This window comes from Xiphophorus maculatus, chromosome 23 (assembly GCF_002775205.1).
Source record: "Xiphophorus maculatus strain JP 163 A chromosome 23, X_maculatus-5.0-male, whole genome shotgun sequence".
In the NCBI taxonomy this organism is placed as follows: domain Eukaryota; kingdom Metazoa; phylum Chordata; class Actinopteri; order Cyprinodontiformes; family Poeciliidae; genus Xiphophorus; species Xiphophorus maculatus.
In genome coordinates, this window is record NC_036465.1 from 9,060,268 (window position 1) to 9,081,180 (window position 20,913).

General features: G+C 35.9%; 4 protein-coding genes and 1 non-coding gene across 5 annotated transcripts; 4 read left to right on the plus strand and 1 right to left on the minus strand.

The window, feature by feature from the left end:
- Positions 1-845: 845 nt before the first annotated feature.
- Positions 846-5,316, plus strand: nkap (NFKB activating protein). Its single transcript, XM_005799532.3, has 8 exons — positions 846-1,421; positions 2,496-2,576; positions 2,663-2,727; positions 3,183-3,278; positions 3,360-3,402; positions 3,482-3,673; positions 3,795-3,944; positions 4,864-5,316. Exons 1-8 carry the CDS (start codon positions 1,000-1,002, stop codon positions 5,036-5,038), a joined length of 1,224 nt encoding a protein of 407 aa, XP_005799589.1. The 5' UTR covers positions 846-999; the 3' UTR covers positions 5,039-5,316.
- Positions 5,317-5,606: 290 nt separating this feature from the next.
- ndufa1 (NADH:ubiquinone oxidoreductase subunit A1) lies at positions 5,607-6,913 on the minus strand. The gene is made up of 3 exons (XM_005799533.3): positions 6,650-6,913; positions 6,473-6,562; positions 5,607-5,722 (listed from the first exon to the last, which is right to left on the minus strand). Exons 1-3 carry the CDS (start codon positions 6,749-6,751, stop codon positions 5,702-5,704), a joined length of 213 nt encoding a protein of 70 aa, XP_005799590.1. The 5' UTR covers positions 6,752-6,913; the 3' UTR covers positions 5,607-5,701.
- Positions 6,914-7,380: 467 nt separating this feature from the next.
- upf3b (UPF3B, regulator of nonsense mediated mRNA decay) lies at positions 7,381-15,660 on the plus strand. Its single transcript, XM_005799579.2, has 10 exons — positions 7,381-7,598; positions 7,813-7,919; positions 8,003-8,109; positions 8,193-8,291; positions 9,900-10,010; positions 10,097-10,140; positions 11,624-11,815; positions 11,896-12,053; positions 12,766-13,060; positions 13,467-15,660. Exons 1-10 carry the CDS (start codon positions 7,488-7,490, stop codon positions 13,602-13,604), a joined length of 1,362 nt encoding a protein of 453 aa, XP_005799636.1. The 5' UTR covers positions 7,381-7,487; the 3' UTR covers positions 13,605-15,660.
- A 696-nt stretch (positions 15,661-16,356) lies between these two features.
- On the plus strand, positions 16,357-19,237 carry rpl39 (ribosomal protein L39). Its single transcript, XM_005799534.2, has 3 exons — positions 16,357-16,447; positions 16,722-16,825; positions 19,061-19,237. The coding sequence occupies exons 1-3, from the start codon at positions 16,445-16,447 to the stop codon at positions 19,107-19,109; spliced, it is 156 nt and encodes a 51-aa protein (XP_005799591.1). The 5' UTR covers positions 16,357-16,444; the 3' UTR covers positions 19,110-19,237.
- Positions 18,819-18,955, plus strand: LOC111607186. The gene has a single exon (XR_002752329.1). It is a non-coding gene; the product is annotated as a small nucleolar RNA SNORA69 (small nucleolar RNA).
- Positions 19,238-20,913: the final 1,676 nt, after the last annotated feature.

Below are 20,913 nucleotides of genomic sequence, written 5' to 3' on the forward strand. Positions count from 1 at the left end.
TTTTGAAACCACACACTTATTTTATGATTTTTGATTAAAACAACTGAAATTATTGTGACCCTCCACTAATTTCTACTCGAAATGTTGGGATTCATTGGATACCACTGTTTAGATTTTCTTTTAAAGAAAGAAAGAAAATACAATAAATAAACAAGTCAAAAGCATCAGACGTTTTCTGAAAGTTAGGAATATGGACAATATTAAAATACACAGTGTTTTTAATAATGCCAAAGGACGAACTTGATTATATTTACTTTTGAATGGATTTATTCAGATGATGGTGCTATTGTGAATATAAGGGTGTAAAAATTATATTTCATTCATTAACAATATTTTAAAAATCAGAAAGCAATCAAGCTCAGCAGACTGCTCTAAAATGCTTTAAAGTATTTAGTTGCAAGACCTTTCTGACATTTCTAAGAGTATTACATCAATTAAATAGGTTTGATAAAATTGACTAAAGGAAAGAGTGAATGTTTTTATATTTCTTTGTTCAGAATAAACATGGGCTGAGCACATCAACAAAAGCGAGAAAATACTTAAAATATTTATTATTTTAAATATTCATAGATATTCATAATGAAATAAGAGTCTTAGCGTTATCTCAATAAAATAATGGCCCAAGTTTTCTATGCCAAAAGTGTTTTGTTTTTTTTCCTAAAAAATGTTTTGGTAAGAGGTGATAATTTTATTTATTTATTTATTTATTTATTTATTTATTTATTTATTTATTTATTTATTTATTTATTCATTCATTCATTCATTCATTCATTCATTCATTCATTCATTGGGGAAAATGACATGGGCCATTTACAGGACAGTAGGAACTATTGTTCGGTGGATTCGGGAGGCAGAGGGAACCTTTTAAGCGTTGGATCACTTATCTCTTCCTGTTATTGATTGCGCACTAAAATAGAAAGCCATACCTCCTGTTTTACTCGCTATTCTCATTTTATTTTATAACTTTATTAAGCTGTAAGTCCTCGGAGGTCAGACGGGATGCCTCTGTCTGACCGGTCCAGCTCCGACGGCGGCAGGGACTCCCCGAGTCCTCGGGCCCGGAGACCCCGTACCCGATCCCGCAGCCGAAACCGTAGCCGAGAGCGTAGCCTGTCTCCGGACAGCTTTGGGCCCAAACTCCCGAAGCCCCGCAACAAGGAGAGGGAGCGAGAGGAGCGGGAACGTCGTTTCAAAGAGGCGAGAAACATCCGAAGATTCCGCATCGGGAGTCCCGGTCGGAGCCGCTCCAGGTCCCGGTCCCGATCCCGGTCTCGGGATCGCCACAACAACAGCACCAACAACAACCACGGCCACTGGTCCGAGCAGCGCGATGGAAAACACGGCGGCTTCAAAGATGACTATTACTACCAGCAGCAGAGGGACGACGTCCAGAGGCAGAGGCAGGAGGCGTTCATTGCCAGGTAGAAAAAATCCAGTTCTTGTTCACGAAAAGCTGTTTCCTTGGTGATCTGTGGTTGCTTGACAAGTGGAAGGTTGTAAGTTTGATTCCTGCTTCCGCCACACATCAACGGGAGCTTGGCCTCTGATAGTTCATCTTCTTTACATTTGACCTGCTGCATTATTTCTGCTAATGAACTGAACCCCCATAGCATGACTCTGCCACCACCATGTTTTACCGTGGTCCTGCTTTCTCCATATATGTCTGCATAATCATGACAATTACAACAAATAAAGGCTTGAAATATTTCACTCAGTTTGTAGTGAATCTATGTAATATGCGTTTCAGTTCCTCAAATGAACTTCTTCACAATATTTCTGAGAGATACCTTTAGATGTTACCATCGTCTTCTAGGTTGTTGTGGGTAAATAATGCTCTCCTTGCCTTTACAGCTGTGTGTTGAAAGGCTTAAAATTGTCCCTTAATTTTTCTATTTTTGGGTCATACACAGCAAAAACACAAAAATCCTACCAAGTTTTTTTGGTCTGGTTTCTAGTGCAAACGTCTCAGTACACTTGAATTAAGACGGAACAAACTTACAAGTAACTTTTTATCAAGATATAGGGGCTTGTTTTAAGTCAATAAATTCTTAATATTGATTTTATAAAGTGCTGACTTCACAGGTAGATTATTTCACTTATAAAAAGACATTTTTCTGCTGTTATAAGTAAAATAATCTGCAAGAAGAACTAGTACTTTCTCAGAAATATGAAGGAGTCATAGACCTAAACAAGCTCATATATCTTTCTAAAAAGTTATTTGTAAGTTGGTTTTGTCTTTTTCCAAGTGTTTGTGCTATAGATTAAAAATAATTGGTAAGATTTTGTGTTTTTGCAGTGTATCTTCAGGAGTATTATTGCGCGATGTTTGAACTTGGGAATTTGATTTATAAACAAACCCTTTTTTTTACTTATTGAGAACTCTCTAATCTGTCTGCTGTGTTTTCATGATTATTTTTGTTCTCTCTAACAAAACTCCAAGGCCTTCAGAAAACATAATTTATGTGTATTTATGTAAATGTGTTGATGCGTTCCAGGCGTCTACAGGAGCGGGAGCGGATCGGTGAGCTCGGTTGTCCTGAAGTCTGGGGATATTCTCCAAGAGTGAAAGAGCCAGAGTGAGTGAAGAAAACCATCATCAATGTTCTTTATGTTTCTGCTTTGGAGGAACGTTTGTGTTAATTATGGCTTTTCTCTCCATCAGCTCTGATGAATTCACACCAGTTGAAGAAGATGAGAAAAACAGCAGCTCAGAATCCAGTTCAGAGGGTAGGAACTGTTTGACTGGAAATGAGATGATTTCTGATACAATTCCTATAAAAAGTATTTGCCCCCTTGGATGCTTTACACTTTTTGTTGCTTTTACAAATCAGTGATGAGCAACAAAATCTGCCTTTTTTGTCATTTCAAAAGAATGAGGTCAGACACTTTCAATAGGGATGAATATTTATACAATCACTTATTTCATGCTAAACGTTTTTATTATTTTGTAGAAATCAGAGTCATTTGACACTAAAATTTTGGTCATTTGACCAAAATTAAAAAAAATATTTGACAGAAATATTTCTGTCAAAAAAGCCAGATTTTGTTTCTTGTGACTGATTTGTAAAAGCAACAAAAGGATAAACCATCCAGTACATGCAGATTGTATGTTGGAACACAACTTACCTGCAAATCTTGGGCACCTGTATTTAACTCTAAGTTATTTTGTCTCTACTTAACAGAGGAAAAGAAGAAGAAAAAAAAGAAGAAGAAGAAGTCAAAGAAGAGAAAGACCAAGAAACACTCTGAGGACAGCGAGTTGGAATCAGATTCAGAAGGTGAAACATTTAAATTTCTTTACCCAACAAATCTGAACGTCTTATCACTTTTATAAGCTGAAATGTTTTTGTTTTCTACAGAAGAAGAAGTAAAAAAGAAGAGAAAGAAGAAGAAAAGTAAGAAGTAAGTTCTCATTTGCCACATTAGTAACGCTCTGGTACGTTTTTGTTGTGATCGATGAAACATCTCGATTTTGCTGCAGGTCGAAGAAGTCCAAGAAGAAGAAGGCGAAGAAGAGCCGGAAAGAGTCCAGTGACTCCAGCAGCGAAGAGTCGGAGGAAGAGGAAGAGGAAACTGGCGGGCTGATGTGGGTGGAGAAAACCGGCGTTGATGAGAACATCGTTGGTCCGGAGGCGCCGCTCACTCATCTGTCGCAGGATGACAAACCGCTGGAGTGAGTCTCTTCTTTAGCTTTCTCATTTTCCTTCAGATGTTTTCTGGAACCCAATCATGCAGTTTATTTCTTTGTGAGTTTTGTGTTTGTGAAACTCCCGTTGTTTTTTGTCTTCCTCCAGTTTCGGCCACGCCCTGCTGCCTGGTGAAGGTGCTGCCATGGCGGAGTACGTGAAGGCGGGCAAACGGATCCCTAGAAGAGGAGAAATCGGTCTGACCAGCGACGAGATCGCAAACTTTGAAAAGTCTGGTTACGTCATGAGCGGCAGCAGGTGAGCAAAAGTTTTGAAGTAAATTAGAGCTGAGGCAATTAATTATGATGAATTGATTATTGAATAATTATCAACTAACACCAATACTGGAAAATACAGACTCTAAAAAGAGGCAATTTGCTGAAAGAACAGCACACTAAGAGCAGCAATTAAGCCAAAACTGTTCAAAAATATAAATATATATTTAAGAAAACCCTTTTTTGTGCAAAAATGTTCAACCCAGACCTCCAAAGTTTTAGCTTCAAAAGTAGTTTTGATCAAATGATCAATAATTCACTAAAGGAATGTTAATGCATTTTAGGTAATAGGGATATTTTTTTATTTTAAATAAGTGATATATTTCTTTGCATTTTTATGTACTTCTAATGTTGTATAAAATAAGATTAAGTGGTTAAATAAAAATCTGAAGAATGTGACAATTATTTTCAGATTAACCATCAGAATAATTGATAGAATAATCAAATAATTTAGTTGCAGCTGGTATGAATAGGAAATTTTTTCTACTTAGAAATAATATATGAGGTATTTTGACACGTCAGAAATATTCATCTGTGTAATGTTTTTCTTGCAAACATTACACTGTTCATAACTGTCATGTTACACTATTGACTATATATTACTAATAAATATATCTTATTGGAATTTTATGTGATAAACAAAATGTGGAGTGGGAGCAAAATTAATGTATTTTGCAAAAAAGAAAAACTGAAAAGTGTGGCATACTTTTGTGTTCAGCTCCTGCTACATACACACACATATTTATGTAAATAAATAACGTCAGGCTAGAGTGGTGCTCCTGGGGGCCCTAATCAGCCACTTAACTCACATATGCCATGTTTGCCCATATAACCATTCTTTTGCATTTTTCCATATTTGTACCTTCTGTAACGCTGACATCTTATCTTTTTTCCTCCTCCAGACATCGTCGTATGGAGGCTGTGCGTCTGAGGAAGGAGAACCAGATCTACAGCGCGGATGAAAAGCGAGCTCTGGCCTCCTTCAACCAGGAGGAGAGGAGGAAACGCGAGAGCAAGATCCTGTCGAGTTTCAGAGAAATGGTGTACAGAAAAACCAAAGGCAAGGAGGAGAAGTGACTGTTGCTTAGTTTCCCTTCATCTGGAAGGATTTACTTTGTCTGGTGGCTTAAAGTGTAATATTTTATTTCTGAGAGTGCTCCTAAATTCAGTCGTCCTTCCGTGAGGATGAATTTTAACTGTAAACAAATGTCTGAAAGTGAAGTCTAATTGTAATTTTTTTGTTTATTTCTACTAATCCACATGAGCAGAGAAATAAAAACCTTTTATCTCCACTGTTCTGTTCTTGAAGTTGTACTGATAAAAACTCCTGAAAATAAATTTAAAATCTTACTGTAGAGCTTCTGAAAGGTTCATGTAAATGTTTCAGCTTGTTTATAATCTAACAGATAACTGAAAACCACATGTTCACCTTCAACCTTTTTTTGTAAACTTAATATCAACAAAAGATATACATAAAAGAGCAACTGTGCTTCTACTAATCAGTAGAAATGATCAGATATGACAATACTTTATAAGTATTTTGTAGTTATGTAGGCGTCCAGTAGATGCCTTTAAAAAATGTATTTAAAATGCTAATCATTAAAATAGCATCTATGTAAAACTCGTTTAAAAAAAAACAAAACACTTCTAGTGAGGAACAGTTTAATCACAACTGATTTTTAAAAGACATTTATATATTTAATTTACAACATGGACATTTCTGCTCCTCATAATCCTCAATTACTTGATGTTCTCGAGTCCCTGCAAAGGAAAAAGACAGAAAAAATGTCATTGAGCTCCAGTTTTAGTAATATTTATAGGAAAACTACAGGTTTGACTTCAATCACATAAAATCTACACATAATCTTGGATCTCCCTGAGCCAAAGCTTTTAGGTGAAAACATTTCAGTCAATTCTCTCCAACCGTAGATGAAATGTTGTAGAATTTGCCAGATAATGTAAAGATTTGTACAAAAAAAGCAGAAAATAAATAATTTTAGTTTGTAAAATCTGAAAGCTAGAGCTCAGAGTCGATTTACCCAATAAAGAACAGCAACACTCAAGCAACACTTGAGGATTTTTCCCCATTTTCACAAATTAAAGAAACTTCTTTCACTAACTGTAAGGATAATTATTTCACTACTTGTGGCATACCTTTGGTTATATTTGACTCATAAGCGTTGATGCAGAACTGGAGGTAAATTAACACGTAGTAAATGTCTAATAGCAATAAAACTGTCCAGGTTCGCAATTTTTTACTGAAACTCACCCCAATTTTAGGTCCTAAAAAGTCTTAAATACACCTAGAGTTTCAGCACAACGTATTCAATTACATTGTCTGATAAGCATTGTCATTTTAAATAGTGTATGCAAATATCTGGTTCCAAATGTTAGCTGCTAAGTCTTTGTGTAGCTGATTTGACTTTTTCCAAATATCTACCAGAAAATAAAAGCACGTAAATAAACAAATTTCTTCGTTTTACTGCTGTTTTTGATTTAAAACAGATTCACCTTCGAGTTAAAGTACTGATCCGTCCCCGACACTCTCTTGTCCCTCTCCATCAGATACCACTGCCACGGATTCCGAGCGATCCTTTTCTCCTGCCCGGGGATAAAACAGTTGCAGTCACACAAATTACGGCAGATATTAGCGGCCAGACAGCAGCATCGGTCAGAGTCACCCTTCACCTTTCCTCCGTTGGTGAACTTATGGATGTGTGTGGTCACAATGCCCGGAAGGATCATGCAGACTGTCATGAGGCCGAAGGCGGGGAGGATTTCATACCACATCTTCCGTTACTTCAGCAACCAGAAACAAAGAAGAAGCAGTGAGGACAACGTTGTCCTCCACAAATATCAAGGAAATCTGTCTATTATGCTAACGCTGCTAACAAAATGTCGACCGCTCTGCTCCGACTTCCGTAACCAGAAGGAATGATTTCCGGTATGAACTTCTCAAAATTAAAGCATCAAAATCTTCTTTTTTTTTATGACAAGCAACGTTTAAATGTGCGTTACCGCCACCTACTGGAATGGAGTGTGGGACGCTCAATATACATCCCACACAGACAAAACATGACAATAAATTTCTAAATAATTTGGGTTCATTCATAAGTTGAATTTGGTTGATATATTTTTGTTTTGGTATATGAGACACACGTTTACATCAAATTCTCGTTCTTATAAAAATAAAAATACTTCACACAGTCATTTACTCTTGTTGGGCTTTTATTTAGAGACTACATTAAAGCTGAAACTGCTCAAATTTGTGTGTTTTTTTTTTTTTTTACCAAATTAAACTTAAAAGAAAAATCGGAGTTAAAATAATACTAAACAAATGGGAGAAAGAAAATTCGTGAAATAAAGTGTTTTCTCTTTAGCTCCCCCTGGTGGCGGTGACTTTGAATCGCTAGTTTAGCCGTTAGAGAGGAAGTTGGTCAGGTCGGTTGCTACAGGCTGGCTAACTTGTGAAAAAGTAAACAAGTCTGTTGGCTGAGACGAAAATAAACACCGTAACCTTTCAACTATGAAGGAAGACAAAGAAAACACTCGACCGAAAGACAAAAGAGTGGAAATAAAATGTGAAGATGGAGAGAAGACGGAGAAGTGTAAGGAGAAGAAAGAGGCCATGACAAAGGTAGAAGTTGCTAACAGAGCTATTGTTGCTACAAGCAGTCGGTTTAGCGCTTGAATAGTTTTAAAAAAATAACACTATGATGTTTATCATGTTGTATTTTTTATATCTATATAAAATGTGAACATTTTAAATAGGATAATAAGTTCTACTTTATAGCAGTTTATGTGTAATTATGAAGTTTATGATCAATTGCATTCATACTAAAATGTTCTAGATTGTGATCAGAAGATTACCTCCAAGTCTGAGTAAAGAGGAGCTGGAGGAGCAGCTGCAACCTCTTCCAGAAGTGGACTACATGGAGTTTTTCTCCAACGACACCAGGTACTTCCTTCTGTCAAACCTCCTCTGGTCATAAAAATATATAATAACTTGCTTATTTTACTAAACATGCTTTCTTTTCTCAGCCTTTTCCCACATCTCTTCGCAAGGGCTTACATCAGTTTCAAAAATCAAGAGGACATCGTTCTCTTCAGGGATCGATTTGATGGATATGTGTTCATAGATAGCAGAGGTAAGACTGGGGAAAATAGTTGAGAAAGTTTACCAAAGAGTGGAGGCTATGCATCATTTTTGTCTATGTGTGTTTTTTAATAGGACAGGAGTATCCTGCCATTGTGGAGTTCGCACCTTTCCAGAAAACCGCCAAGAAAAGAAATAAGAAGAAGGACTCAAAATGTGGAACAATTGCTGAAGGTGAAATTTTTTACACTTTTCTAATCTGATCTGTAAACCAATAAACAAATTTAATTTACCCAGGGTTTCTTTAAAACATCTGTAGCAGATCAGGCTTAGAAGCACCACAATTTATTATAATCAGATTCTTTCCTCTATAAATTAACCCTGGACTTCACATGTAAAAATTAAAATGTTACAGAAAAACAGACAAAAAGCAAATTACCTTTCAATTAATCCAACTGCAGTAAAGTTTGAATAGTTTTGACATTTTCTTAGACTTAGACTTAGACTGACTTTATTGTCATTTTGCATGCACAGGGTGTATACAGAACGAAATTTCGTTGCATACGGCTCAGGACAGTGTTTTGAGCTTCCAATGTTGTGAGGTTACTCCAGAATAAAATAAAGTACAGTATAAAATATGAATATAAATCTAAATATAAAATATAAAGTGCAGGAATGACAGTACAATATATGTTGTTTTTAATTAGATTAATGCTCAGCAGGTACAACCTTTTAGCTATAATCATGTATATATTATAACTACAGTCTTAAATGTTTTTTGCAATTAAGATAGAAAGTTAAAAACAACCAATTCCACTGTCCAGACTATGTGATGTTATATTTAGTGTTTTAGTTGGTACACAATTTTAAACATATTTATAAAAATATAAGATTAATTCTGTGATGGAGTATTAGGGCCACTGTGGATAAAAGAAAGGGGAAAAAAGCGGTCCAGAGTACAATTATGCCAAAAAACTCTAACATTTTTTAGATTAATTTCACATAACTACAAGGAAAAAACTTGTAGACATGTGATTTCTACATCTCTGGTTTTGAAAAGTTGTAGATTTGCTAGAAAGAAATTACGGTCTTTCTGGTACAGGATAAGAGCTCGGATGTACCGCTTATATCCACATAGTCATCCCCTACCTTTACCACCTCAATTTTATGAGATTTTTGACATTTACTTTTGTAATTTCTGAGATTTTTTCTAATAAATTTAAGAGTTTTTTTTCTTAGAAATGTCTGACTCTGCAATGTCATAGAATACCTTTTATTTTAATATTGTAAATGTATCCCTTTAATCATGGAAGATTGTAGAAAAATAAACATTCTGTAAATTCATCATCTGAAATTATCCCAATTTGTTTCTTGCAAATGTGTGAAATTAGTCTAAAAGGTTCTGTTTTTACCTCTCCAAAGAATCACCAAAAATTAGTTTTCTGTCAAATCTCTTGTTATTTTGAAGAGTCAGATTTTAAGAATCCCACAGCATGACAAATCCTCTACCTTACTTTACAGCAGGCATGTAGCGGTCAGTCTCATAAGCATCCTTCGTTTCACACCAGACCAACACAGAGGCTACCTTGTTGCCGAAAACCTTCAAAAACACAGTTAAAGTCTCAAATAATTTATGTTTGTGACGGTTGGACAGAAAACAGATTTTGCTGGCAGAACTCCCAAACAGTTAGCAAATAATGGTCATTATAGAAAAACTGATGATGCACTAATTTTTGTACATTTAGCTTTCAAGGGTTATTTTCTTTTCTTACCTCCTGTTTTTTTTTATTATTTTTTTTTATTGTGGTTGTTCTTATTTTTATTATTTAAATTTTCTTTTAGATCCTGATTATAAAAGGTTTCTTGAATATTACAATGGAGATGGAGAGAAGCTGACATCCACACCGGAGACTCTGCTCGAGGAGATCGAGGCAAGATCGAAGGAGCTTGAAGGTTTGTTTACATTTGCTGCTTCACTGTAAATATGGCAGCTGCAGAAAGCTGAATAAAATAATTTAGGAGTATTTTTCTCTTTCTAGCCAAAAGAACAACTCCTCTTCTGGACTTCCTGAAGAATAAACAGGTAAACTTAACACAGTCATCTGAGAAATATGTTACAGATCATCAAATACATTTTAATAACAAAGATGAGCTAAATATAGTTTCAAATGATTCATGTATTTATTAAGCAGAAAAAAACTAATCTTTAATAAATATGAAACATAAATCCAGACTATCCTTATTATTTATATGAAATGTTGTTGCTCCAAAAAGTTAAAATAAAAAGCAGCAGCCGACAAGAAAGAGGGTAATTATTTTAAACAAATTTAATACAAATAGACTTTGATCCGGATGAACAAATCCACTGTTTATTAAATCTGCTGTCATGAAAGCTAATAATTTTGTTTATTACAAAATAATCTAATTAATGTTTGGAGCAAACTTAAGTTTACTGTCAGTTGGGGTGTGAAGATTTTTTTTTACATTATGTGAATCCAAATATGATTTGTGACAAGTTTGTAAATTTACAAAACAGTATAGAAAGAGACAAATAAAGAAAATCCTTGACTGTTGTTGGAGTTAAATTATGAAAAGTGTAGTTTAAAAAAAAATTACGAGAAAGAAAATATTAAATGGTTAACATGGTAAATAACTTAAAATTGTGTTATATCTGTTTTGGATTGTTTTTTCTTTTATGTGTCTGTTTAGTGCTTTGTATATAAGAAGTGATATTTTATTTAATAATAATTTAATTTAATTTAATTTAATTTAATTTGATGTGTGGGAAAGACCTTGATCTTCTGCCTGCATCTTTTCAGTCGTCGTTTAAATTGTTGCTCTGTTTCGAAGTATAACCAAAACTAAAATTCAGAAAACATTTTTGTTAGCTTAAATAAATAAAGGTACTTAATGGGGAAAACTATAACTAACTGCGACTATATTATATGTTTTTAAAACTTATTAAAACATCCTGAAATTATTGATAAAATATCCTTCATTTTTGTGTTTATGACTCGCTAGTCTGCAAAATGGCGACAGCAAAAGTTGTTCAACAATAATTGAAAAACAATAATTTTCTGTTGAGTATTTATTACCCAATCGATGTAACATAATCAGAATACAATACTTTGAGATTTGTGAGTTCTGCACCTAAAAATGAACCAACTACAACTAAAAAAAACTAAACTGAAACTAAACGATATTTAACTGACACTAACTCATAAAAACTAGCAAACACGCTCCAAAAACTAATTAATTAGACAAACAAAAAGTCACAACGAAATAAAACTAAACTCTAATGAAAACCCAAAGCTATCATTAACACATTATCAGATGACTGACCGAATGAATAAAAAGTTGGAACAAAATCAAATCTTTAAGTGAAAGTGTTTGTCAAAGAAATTTAGCTAGAGACATTTTTACAGAGATTTCATTGAATCAACTCAAAAAAATCAACCAATGAGCCGTTGTGGTCGATAAGAAATAAATAAAAATGGTCCATGTGTGCTAGAAGGAGCTATTTTGTTTAGGTTTGTCAATATCTGTCTTAATGTCTTGCTGTTCAGAGACTGAGGGAGGAGAAGAAGGAGGAGAGGAGGAGGAGAGAGCTTGAGCGGAAGCGTCTGCGTGATGAAGAGCGCCGCAAATGGAGGGAGGAGGAGCGGAGGAAGAGAAAAGAGGCGGAGAAGATGAAGAGACTGGAGAAGCCTTTGGAGAACAAAGACAAGGACCAGACTAAAGAAGAACCAAAAATTAAGGTTTGTGTTGCAGAACGTCAGAGCCGTTTCTAAATCTGCGTCATTTCCAGGGTGTTTTATTTAATTTATTTTAATTTCAGCTCCTGAAGAAGCCAGACAAAAGCGATGACGGCGATTCTGAGAAACCCAAAGAGAAATTCAAGAGACCAGAGAAACCGCACAGAGAGGACAGAGCGTCAGGCGGCGCCGACCACAGGAGGAGGCCGAACTTTGAAAATAAGGAGGAGCGAGAAAGAAAGTCAGTGTCTTCACTCGTTTCTCTGAATTTGCTGAGTTCAAACTAGTAATGTGCGGATTGATACTGAAATATTGATGCTTCTGTTTCCAAGCCTTTAAGCTTTAAGATCAATTCCCAAATCCAAGTATTAATACTTTCAATACTTCAGTCATTTGAAATGCTGTATCTGAACAAGATATGTTAGAATGTAACTAAATTACTGAGATGTTGCCTAAATGAAACAGGGCGGAAGGGAACTACTTTTCCTTCCGCCTGGCAATGCCCAGTGGCAGATCATAAAAGAAGTCACGCTTGGAGATTTTTCAGCTTTCATTTTGTAATAATTCCTAAAAATTAAACAAGAGTTTATTTCTTTAGGATTATTACTTTACTAATTTTATTTTTATTTTTAGTTTGTAACACCATTTTCAAACATTTTGTATGATTTTCTGCTGTTGTTAAAATAACCCAGCCATAGTAAGTGAAGCTGCTACCTCAATGTACTTCTGAACTTAAAATCAAAATGTTAGAGTACATCGAGTTATTTTTATGAAGCCAAGATTTGAATTGCAACACTTGTTTGTGCACAAAGCATCGGATCGGTATCGCTATCGCTAAGTTCAGCTTCAGTTTTATTCAGTATTGGATGGGAAAGGAAATTGGTGTTATCAAACATCGCTAGTTCAAACTGCAGCAACTAAAACAGGAAGTGGTTGTTTTTTTTACTTGGCAGAGGGAACGAAGACGGGCGGAAGGAGTTCAGGGAGCGCGACTTGGACCGTGAGAAGGAGAGGGAACGACGGCTGAGGGAGAAGGAGCGCATCCGACGGCAGGACGAGGAGCGGCGGAGACGGCGGGAGCAGCAGGACGGAGAGAACACGTCCAGAAAACGAGAGGAGGAGAGCAGAAAGGAGAAGGCGATGGAGAAGAGGAGGAGCGAGAACTCTGCAGACGCCGATAAGATGGAGAAACCAGCCAGAGAAAACAAGAAGGAGGAGAGCAGTAAAAGAGAGAGAGTTCGTAATAAGGTAGGAGCTGCTGGGTGTCAGAGCGCCATGTTTTGTTGTTTTGAGACCATTTTCAAGTAACATAATGCAAGAACAAATGATCAGAGATCAATAAACTTTAAATTCTAATGTCCATTTAACACTGGAACTGGAAGACATTTTAAATATCCAAAATAAACAAAACAACAAATGAAATGGATTAGGAAGTCTTTGTAAACAAATAGTATTCATCAGAATGGAAATTATAGCATTAATTTTAACTTATCGTGCGATTTAATTGATTATTGCAACACAATGACAAACATTTTGAAACTATTTTCCTCCGAATATTTTCTAAAAACCCGACAAATGTTGTGAAAAACGGCTTGGAACCCGGTAGCAGTTTGTGTTTTCCCTGTGTTGAAGCATTTCTGTTTCTCTGTGTCAGGACCGGCCTGCCATTCAGCTGTACCAGCCGGGGGCCCGGAGCCGCAACCGCACCACCAGAGGCGGCGCCGACTCCGGCTCCACCGACAGGAAACCCAACTCCGACAACAAGAAGGGGGCCGACAGAGGGGAGGATTGAGCGGGTTTCTGGTTCTGGAGCTTTTTAAGTTTGGTGAAAAGGCCTGCGAGGCTCAGCGTGACCCCGCAGCGCTAACACGCAGCGCTAACACGGCGAGGGGGGCTGCAGCGGCTCCAGTCCCAGTGGAGGCGGGGATTTGAGCCTCTCAGAGCCTCGTTGAGACCCTGTTTGGTTTTTTTTTTCGTTACGAGAGGCAGTGGTTTGTAAGAGTGCAGCTGCAGGGCACAGAGGGTAACGCCGAAGCTTCCCTGGGACCATGAGATCTCACAGTGACCTTACGTCGTTAATGTTCCTGAGGGAAAAGGTTTCACCGCAAACATCTGTTAGCTCGTTCATTTAGATCAGAATGTGCAAAAATAATCTCTTCTGTCAGGGCTATGCTTTAGATCTTTCACACGCTGTACCCCACTCTACTCAGAGACAGAAAATCCACTGATGTGCAGAAACTACAGTGGTTCCCAGAAGTCCACACACCCAGAGAGAAATTACAGGTTGTTATGACAAATATTATTATATTTTTAACTTTAACGTGACATATTTCCTGTATAATGCAACAGCAGTCATAGTAATCTAGTTTATGCAACATAAAAAAGCTCCAATAATCATTAAAGCTGCAGTATGTAACATTTATAAACTTTTTTTTAGACGTTTGTTGAAACTGTCACAATGTCGTGACGGTTTGGTGTGCTAAAGTTCATCTATGAAATTTGAGCTCTTTTGCCTTCTCCCAGTACTAACTAGAAACAACCAATCAGAGCCAAGAGGCGGGTCTTAGCGCTGTCAATCGGTCATGAATGCTAAGGCTAGTTAGCATGGCCACCTGTAATGGCGGATAAACAGTTTTCTTGTAACGGTAAGTCGTTTCTCTGCCATTATCATATTTAGTAGCGTGTACCCGAGGTTGACTGACAGCGCCAAGACCCTCCTCCTGGCTCTGATTGGTTGAATTTTGTCAGGACTGTTGCATTTCTTCAGATGGCAGTAGTGGTTCAGAGAGGAGGTGAAGGAAATCAATCTTTTCACAGATTATCTGTCTCATGACAAACTGTCACAACATGCTGACAGTTTTAACAAATATATATATAAAAATTATTTTTTATAAAAGTTGCACACTGCAGCTGTTGAAACATCCGATTTATTTTCAGCCTTCCTTTTATTTTTTTTTATAGAGTTTGTCCTCCTTCCACATCTTGACTTGGCAATATTTGCGTACTTCACCTTCGAATGACCATAAAGAGGCCAGTTTTAATTCTGGCCTTTATTTAGGCCGTTCCAAAGCTTAACTTTTCACACCCTGAAGCATTTTTTGTTCATTTGGACGGATGTCTTGACTGTAACGGTAAAAAAAAAAACTCTTTTCAGCTGTCGAGCTGATATTTGAAGGTTTTGTGCCAGAATTAACTGCAGTTTGGGTCTGTTTATAATTTAATCTGCTTTAGCAAAACTCTAATCCCACATCCTGATGCAGCCACCACCATGTTTCACCGTAGGTATGGTGTTCCTTTTGATGATGTACTGAGTTGCCAATAGACACTTTTAGATCGTGTCATTTTTCCTGAAGGTTTTGGGAGGCTGAACATTTTTCAGGTTAATCAGATGTACTGTAATTGTTGTCAGATGAAGAATCTTTTCAACATAGTTTTAGTTTATCCTCAGGTTTTTCTTTCGAATTGTACAAGATATATGTCACATTAAGGATGAAAAAAGTTTTGAAAAGGTTTATTCTGGCCTGTGTTACAACATGGATGTGTGAACATTTTGGACACACTTGGTTTATGGTTTGTACTAAATAATATAACCTACTATTTTGCTTTGGGATTTTTATGCAACTGATGGAGGAGAAAGCCATTTCTGACCATACTGCCATGTTACATCTATGCTTGCATGAAGACTTCTTAGTCAGAGGGATCAACATGTGACCTTCCCCCACTTTTCTAACTCAGAATCAACTTAAACATTCATTTTTGTGAACTGAGTAAAACATCGGAACAAATATTTGCTGGTAATACTAATAAAATTACACAATCTCTGCCTAGAAATAAAAATACTTGCTGAAGTTTGTTTCTGTTTTTACTTTGCACCATTTTCCATCTCAACTTTTGATTTTCTAAGCACAAATATTTAAAAAAATATACTAGGGAATAATTTAAGGATAAAACTGTTTAATGTCTTGATTACTGAACAACATATACATTTTTAATATCAAGTGATTAAGAATATCTGTACTCTTTAAATAAACTATTTGGTATTTGCATTTGAGCAGCTAAAACTGAATGAAAAGATTTTGATAAACATTCAAGTATTAAGTTTGATCAAGAAACCTATCTTATGTGAAAACGCAAAAAAAAACAAAAACATATTTAATGGACCAATCTGTCGTGCTATTTGTTTTGAAAATAAAATGGTACACCTGGAGGATAGGTGACTCTCTCCAGGGTGCACCCAAAACAAAATAGCCTACCATACAATTTTTGTTTTCCATTTCTTTTAATGAAAGAAAATTCTGGTCTTGTTTTAGGTTTTTAAAATAAAAGAAAATCATGAAACTTTTACATAAAAAGGAAAAAAAACAAAACCGAAAAATATTTCTATGACTATTAGTGTAAAAAATGCAATAGTCAACATTTATTTAACATTTATGAATTGCCTTTTCATTTTGAAAACAGTCATTTTTTTGTCATTTGTGGCGAAAGTTATGAATTGCCATAAAAACTGCCTGCATTTCTGCCAGTGGCCGCTTTGTGTCGCTGCTTCCAGGAGGCTCACTGCTTAAAGTTGCTGACGTCACGTCCTTCTTTCTCTTCGACCACCGCCATAGTGGGAAAAGGATTGTGGAGAAAATGGTAAATATAAAATCATTAAACATCCACCTTGACAAAGCTTTTAATCCATAACTGTTACTCGAATTGAATAATATATATTGTATTGGTAAAGAAAGTGTCCGTATGTTGCAGAAAAATACGCAGATAACATGGTTAAATTAACTACTAAATACGGTGCTAGGTATGCTAGCAACGAACTTTCCCTGGGTCACATGAAACGTATTCATCATAAGGACGTGAAGTACAAACTTTAGGTACAAACCTGTTACTGACTGGGTTCTGTTACATTTTCCAGTCGTCCCACAAGACTTTTAGGATCAAGCGCTTTCTGGCCAAGAAGCAGAAACAGAACCGGCCGATTCCTCAGTGGATCAGAATGAAAACTGGCAACAAGATCAGGTGAGTTCTCATGTTTCTGATGCTGCAGCTTTATAAACATAAAACTTCACTCTTGAAGAGCAAAAAGGATTGTTATTTAATCTACACAGCATTGCTTAATGCGACTAGATCTAGTGTCTGAAAGTAAAATACTCTGCTTAAAGCAGCGTAAACTTGAGTTTTTAATGGTGTACCAACCTGAAAATAATCTACACCAACAGCTTTAATAATGTTAAATATTATTGTGCCTGTGTACAAGCTGCTCACTACAGCAATGTGGACATAAATGATTAACTGTGATCACAGGAACCCATGGAATGAGAACTTTCCAATGTATATATGTCAATGTTGGATTAAGTAGTGTACTCTTTACATAAATTTATTCAATTTTTGTTATTAGAATACGGCTCACAAAATATGTAAACTAAAGGCATTTTACAAAAATAAACAATCCAAATGCAGTGGACTCCTGCATATTTCTGGTTCAGTGTACTTAAGAGTTTTCTGTGGAACATGACTAAATTATTTGGCAAACATTTGCGTATTTCTAGTATTTTTCATAGAGCTTATTAGAAATATTCAAAAGAAATTGAAGCTGAATCTACATGCATTGTTGTGTGGCATGCTATTGGCTAGCATTTAAAAAGCAGCCAATCCAGGAGCTGCGGTTATTTTTCTTGGCTGATTTTCTGTTCCTGTAAAAGCAGAGATAAGGAAGCTTAAATGGCAGCACCAAGATAATTTTAACTGTAAAAATGAATATGTATTAGTTTGTTTGGTAGTGTAACATGAAGATTGACTTCATTCAAATTTACATGTTGACTATGTTGATATAGTATCACAACTTCACAAAATACTGACTTGTGTGTGTGTGTGTACAATATCTCAATCACATTTGGAAGGACAAAAATAAATTTCTATTTACCAAAGGCAACGTGAAAGTACAAATACAATTCATTTACTGAAGAGTTTGGATGCATAATTCAGTTTTTTTTTATGTTTTTTCATATTCCTCCAAAGCCACAAAGTTAGGTTTTGGTTGCAGATTTGTACAGACATTGAACAGAAATGACATTATTTTTATTTTTTCTAAAAGTGACTCAAACAGTGAGATTTTTTTTCCTGCATAAAGAGTTTGTCAAATTCATTTACACCTAAGTTCAGCAATCTATGTGAAGAACTGAACTGTTTTCCGTCAAACGACTCACATCAGCGGCGTCTGGTCGGTTAGCATCGCTCAAACGTGGAGCATCTAGTAAGACTTTCTGCTGTCCAGTTATCATTCGGCTCGCTTTCTGGTGATTATTGTGTGCAGGGTTTCCAGTTCTGACAGCTTCCAGACCAAAAAATCCCCAAAACAAAAAAAACCCAGCCCAAATCTCAACCTCTGACAACATTCATGTTGTGAGCATCAGATTAGATTCTGACCAGAGCCAGATCCAATTGGGACTCGACTCTCTGAACACAACTAGACTTGTGTTTTCATGGCTCCGACCTTATAATAGTAATTTGTTTTACAACAATACCACATAGTGACCGTTGATTAACCAATGACCATTATGATCATTGATAGTCACATTCAACAGATTCTGATTGAACAGACATAATTATTGAGAAAAGTTAAAAAATGCAGCATTTTATTAAAAGTTTTGTGCTTTTCTGCCACACACTATTTAAGAAAATTATTCTGAACACTTTAAAACGTATTAAAAGCAGCATAAAATTTAATACGCCCAAAAACCTTTTTTTTCCTTTTTAGCTAAATGTTCAAAATCAGCCCAATTGTGTAGAAACTCGCTCAATCTGACAACACTGAATGCATGTTGTCCTTATTTGATTCGTATTTACCTGAAATTATTTTATAATAGTTTTTTTAAAAAGTCGATGTTGCTCAGTTGCTGACCATTAGTCTTAATTTTGGTCTCCATTTCTGTTTTCCTGATTTATTTATATTAAAGTTTTAGTGATATCTGACAGACTAATGGATAGAAGGAAAATGTGGAGTCTATAATTTAAAGCAGGTCTGCAAATGCAGCACTCATCATCAGTAGAGTGCTGTCATTAACCCTGCTGAGAGCATCTTCCTCCTGTTGCGCTCTTCTTCCTCACTGCTCTGGTGATGAGGAAACTGCAGCTGCAGGACAAATAATTAATGTTTTAATAATGTTTTCATAGCATAATGATGTTATGGGGAGTTGAAGTAGCGCTAAGAACCTGTAAACATTCAACTGAACTTTTCCTCTGTCTTGTTTTTAGGTACAACTCCAAGAGGAGACACTGGAGGAGGACGAAGCTCGGCCTGTAAACATGGAGGCCGTTTGTCCCGACCCCCAGATGTTTGGAGGGAGCTGCGTCATCTGGAGCAGAGTTCGTTTTGTACAGATACTCTGGCTTTCTTCGTGTTTGGCAATAAAAAGTCAGATTTGAAATGCAGATTTTTTTGTTTTTTTGTCTCAACTGCATCAGAAGTTAGTTTGTGGGGAAAATGATTTCTATTGACAGGAGTAAAAGTAGAAGAAATTATTGAACAGTTGCATTTAAAGGTGGGTGATGTGGACTAAAAACTGGTATTTTGTGGCAGTATTGTGATGATAAAGATTCTAATTTAAAAACTTATTTTGTTGGTAACTGCACGAGGCAGCTTTGGAAGTCACAATGTTCTTAAAATACATTCCCATTTGACTCAATCTTTCATTAAATATTTGGAATATAACTTGAAGAAGGTGAAACTGTTTTTACCCAACATGGCAGCGACTTGGTAAATGTTAGTGGAGTTATTTCTAGCACAAATAACAGTTTTCTTGAAGAGAAAAACTAACTTAGAAGCAACTTTTTAGCAAGGTTAGGTCTGAGTTGAAGTCTAATTTCTTATTGATAAGAGTTCAAGTTTCATTGGCAGATTATTTTGCTTAAAAACATTTATTAGTGAAATAATCTGCAAGTTAAGCTAGTACTTTTATTTTCATTCTTTAAAACAAGCTCCTATTTGTAAGTTGCTAAGACTTATTTCAAGTGTACCAAGATATTTGCACTAAAAACTCAACCAAAAATACTTGGTAAGATTTTTATTTTGCTGTGATTTCTGCAAACTTGTTAATAGCATTAGATGCTTTGAGGCGTTTATTTAAAATATAAAACACTGACACTAAGACCCACAAAAAAACAAGTTACTATTAATTTAAAGTTTGCATTTATTTAAAATTTGACACAACAGCAGTTATTCAATTTGCTTAATTTAGCAGCAGATAAAAAGTTAGTGCCCAGTGTGGAGAAACGACAGAAACCCAGTAGATCCAGTTGGATGTTTACAAGCATTTCCTGTTTTTGTTTTGATAAAACCTGCTGATTTTAAATGGCATGACCAAGAAATGTCATTGAGCAAGTCTGTCACACTTTTATTTCAAGTGTTTGAGAAAGCAGCAAGGAAATTGTGAAATTGTTACAACATGCAAGTTTTCGTCACATTTTAAGGACAATTAGAAGCAAACTAACAGCACCTTTAACTTACTGTAAAAGCAGATCCATAATGTAAATTTTAATTGACTGCACATTGCGCATGATTTGGTAATTGGACTTTCTAATCCGACAGCAGTAAATAAAAATATACATTTGATTTTTGCTCATAAACACAATGGATCAGCAGAAATTTTAAATTTGATTTGGTTTTTCTACTAGCTAAAGATCATTTAGAGGAAAAACAAAAAAACTTCGACAATAGGTAATAACATGTTTGAAGAGATGTAATTACCAAAACATGCATGTTTACATATTTTAAAGGGGCAATACGTATTTTCCAGGCACATGGTGCCATTATCTGATAATGGCCTTCCGTTTTTAAAAAAAATCATGTACAAGTCAAATGACTTCGTAATGTAACGTCTTAAAATTAGGCCTCTGTCTCTTTAAGAAAATGAGAAGTAGCTCATTAAATTAGTTCTATCAGGTGTTTGCCAATTGCTGCTGGCTAGTCTGAAGGAGCTGAGTGAGGCAGTGGTGGGTGGGGAGGGTTACTCTGTGAGGTGGAAGCTTGAAACCTGCAGCTCTGAAGAGGAGCTACGTCCTCAAAGGTGGAGCTAAGTCCAACCAGGCGTGTTGTGCAGCTAAATGTT

Coding starts and splice junctions, on each gene's coding strand:
- nkap (XM_005799532.3), top strand. CDS start 1,000: ATGCCTCTGTCTGACCGGTCCAGCTCCGACGGCGGCAGGGACTCCCCG. Junction 2,728..3,182: donor CTCAGAATCCAGTTCAGAGG/GTAGGAACTGTT, acceptor TCTACTTAACAG/AGGAAAAGAAGAAGAAAAAA. Junction 3,945..4,863: donor TACGTCATGAGCGGCAGCAG/GTGAGCAAAAGT, acceptor TTCCTCCTCCAG/ACATCGTCGTATGGAGGCTG.
- ndufa1 (XM_005799533.3), bottom strand. CDS start 6,751: ATGTGGTATGAAATCCTCCCCGCCTTCGGCCTCATGACAGTCTGCATG. Junction 6,563..6,649: donor AGTTCACCAACGGAGGAAAG/GTGAAGGGTGAC, acceptor ATCCCCGGGCAG/GAGAAAAGGATCGCTCGGAA. Junction 5,723..6,472: donor ATCAGTACTTTAACTCGAAG/GTGAATCTGTTT, acceptor TTTCCTTTGCAG/GGACTCGAGAACATCAAGTA.
- upf3b (XM_005799579.2), top strand. CDS start 7,488: ATGAAGGAAGACAAAGAAAACACTCGACCGAAAGACAAAAGAGTGGAA. Junction 7,599..7,812: donor AGAAAGAGGCCATGACAAAG/GTAGAAGTTGCT, acceptor AAAATGTTCTAG/ATTGTGATCAGAAGATTACC. Junction 10,011..10,096: donor AAGATCGAAGGAGCTTGAAG/GTTTGTTTACAT, acceptor TTCTCTTTCTAG/CCAAAAGAACAACTCCTCTT.
- rpl39 (XM_005799534.2), top strand. Junction 16,826..19,060: donor AAAACTGGCAACAAGATCAG/GTGAGTTCTCAT, acceptor TCTTGTTTTTAG/GTACAACTCCAAGAGGAGAC.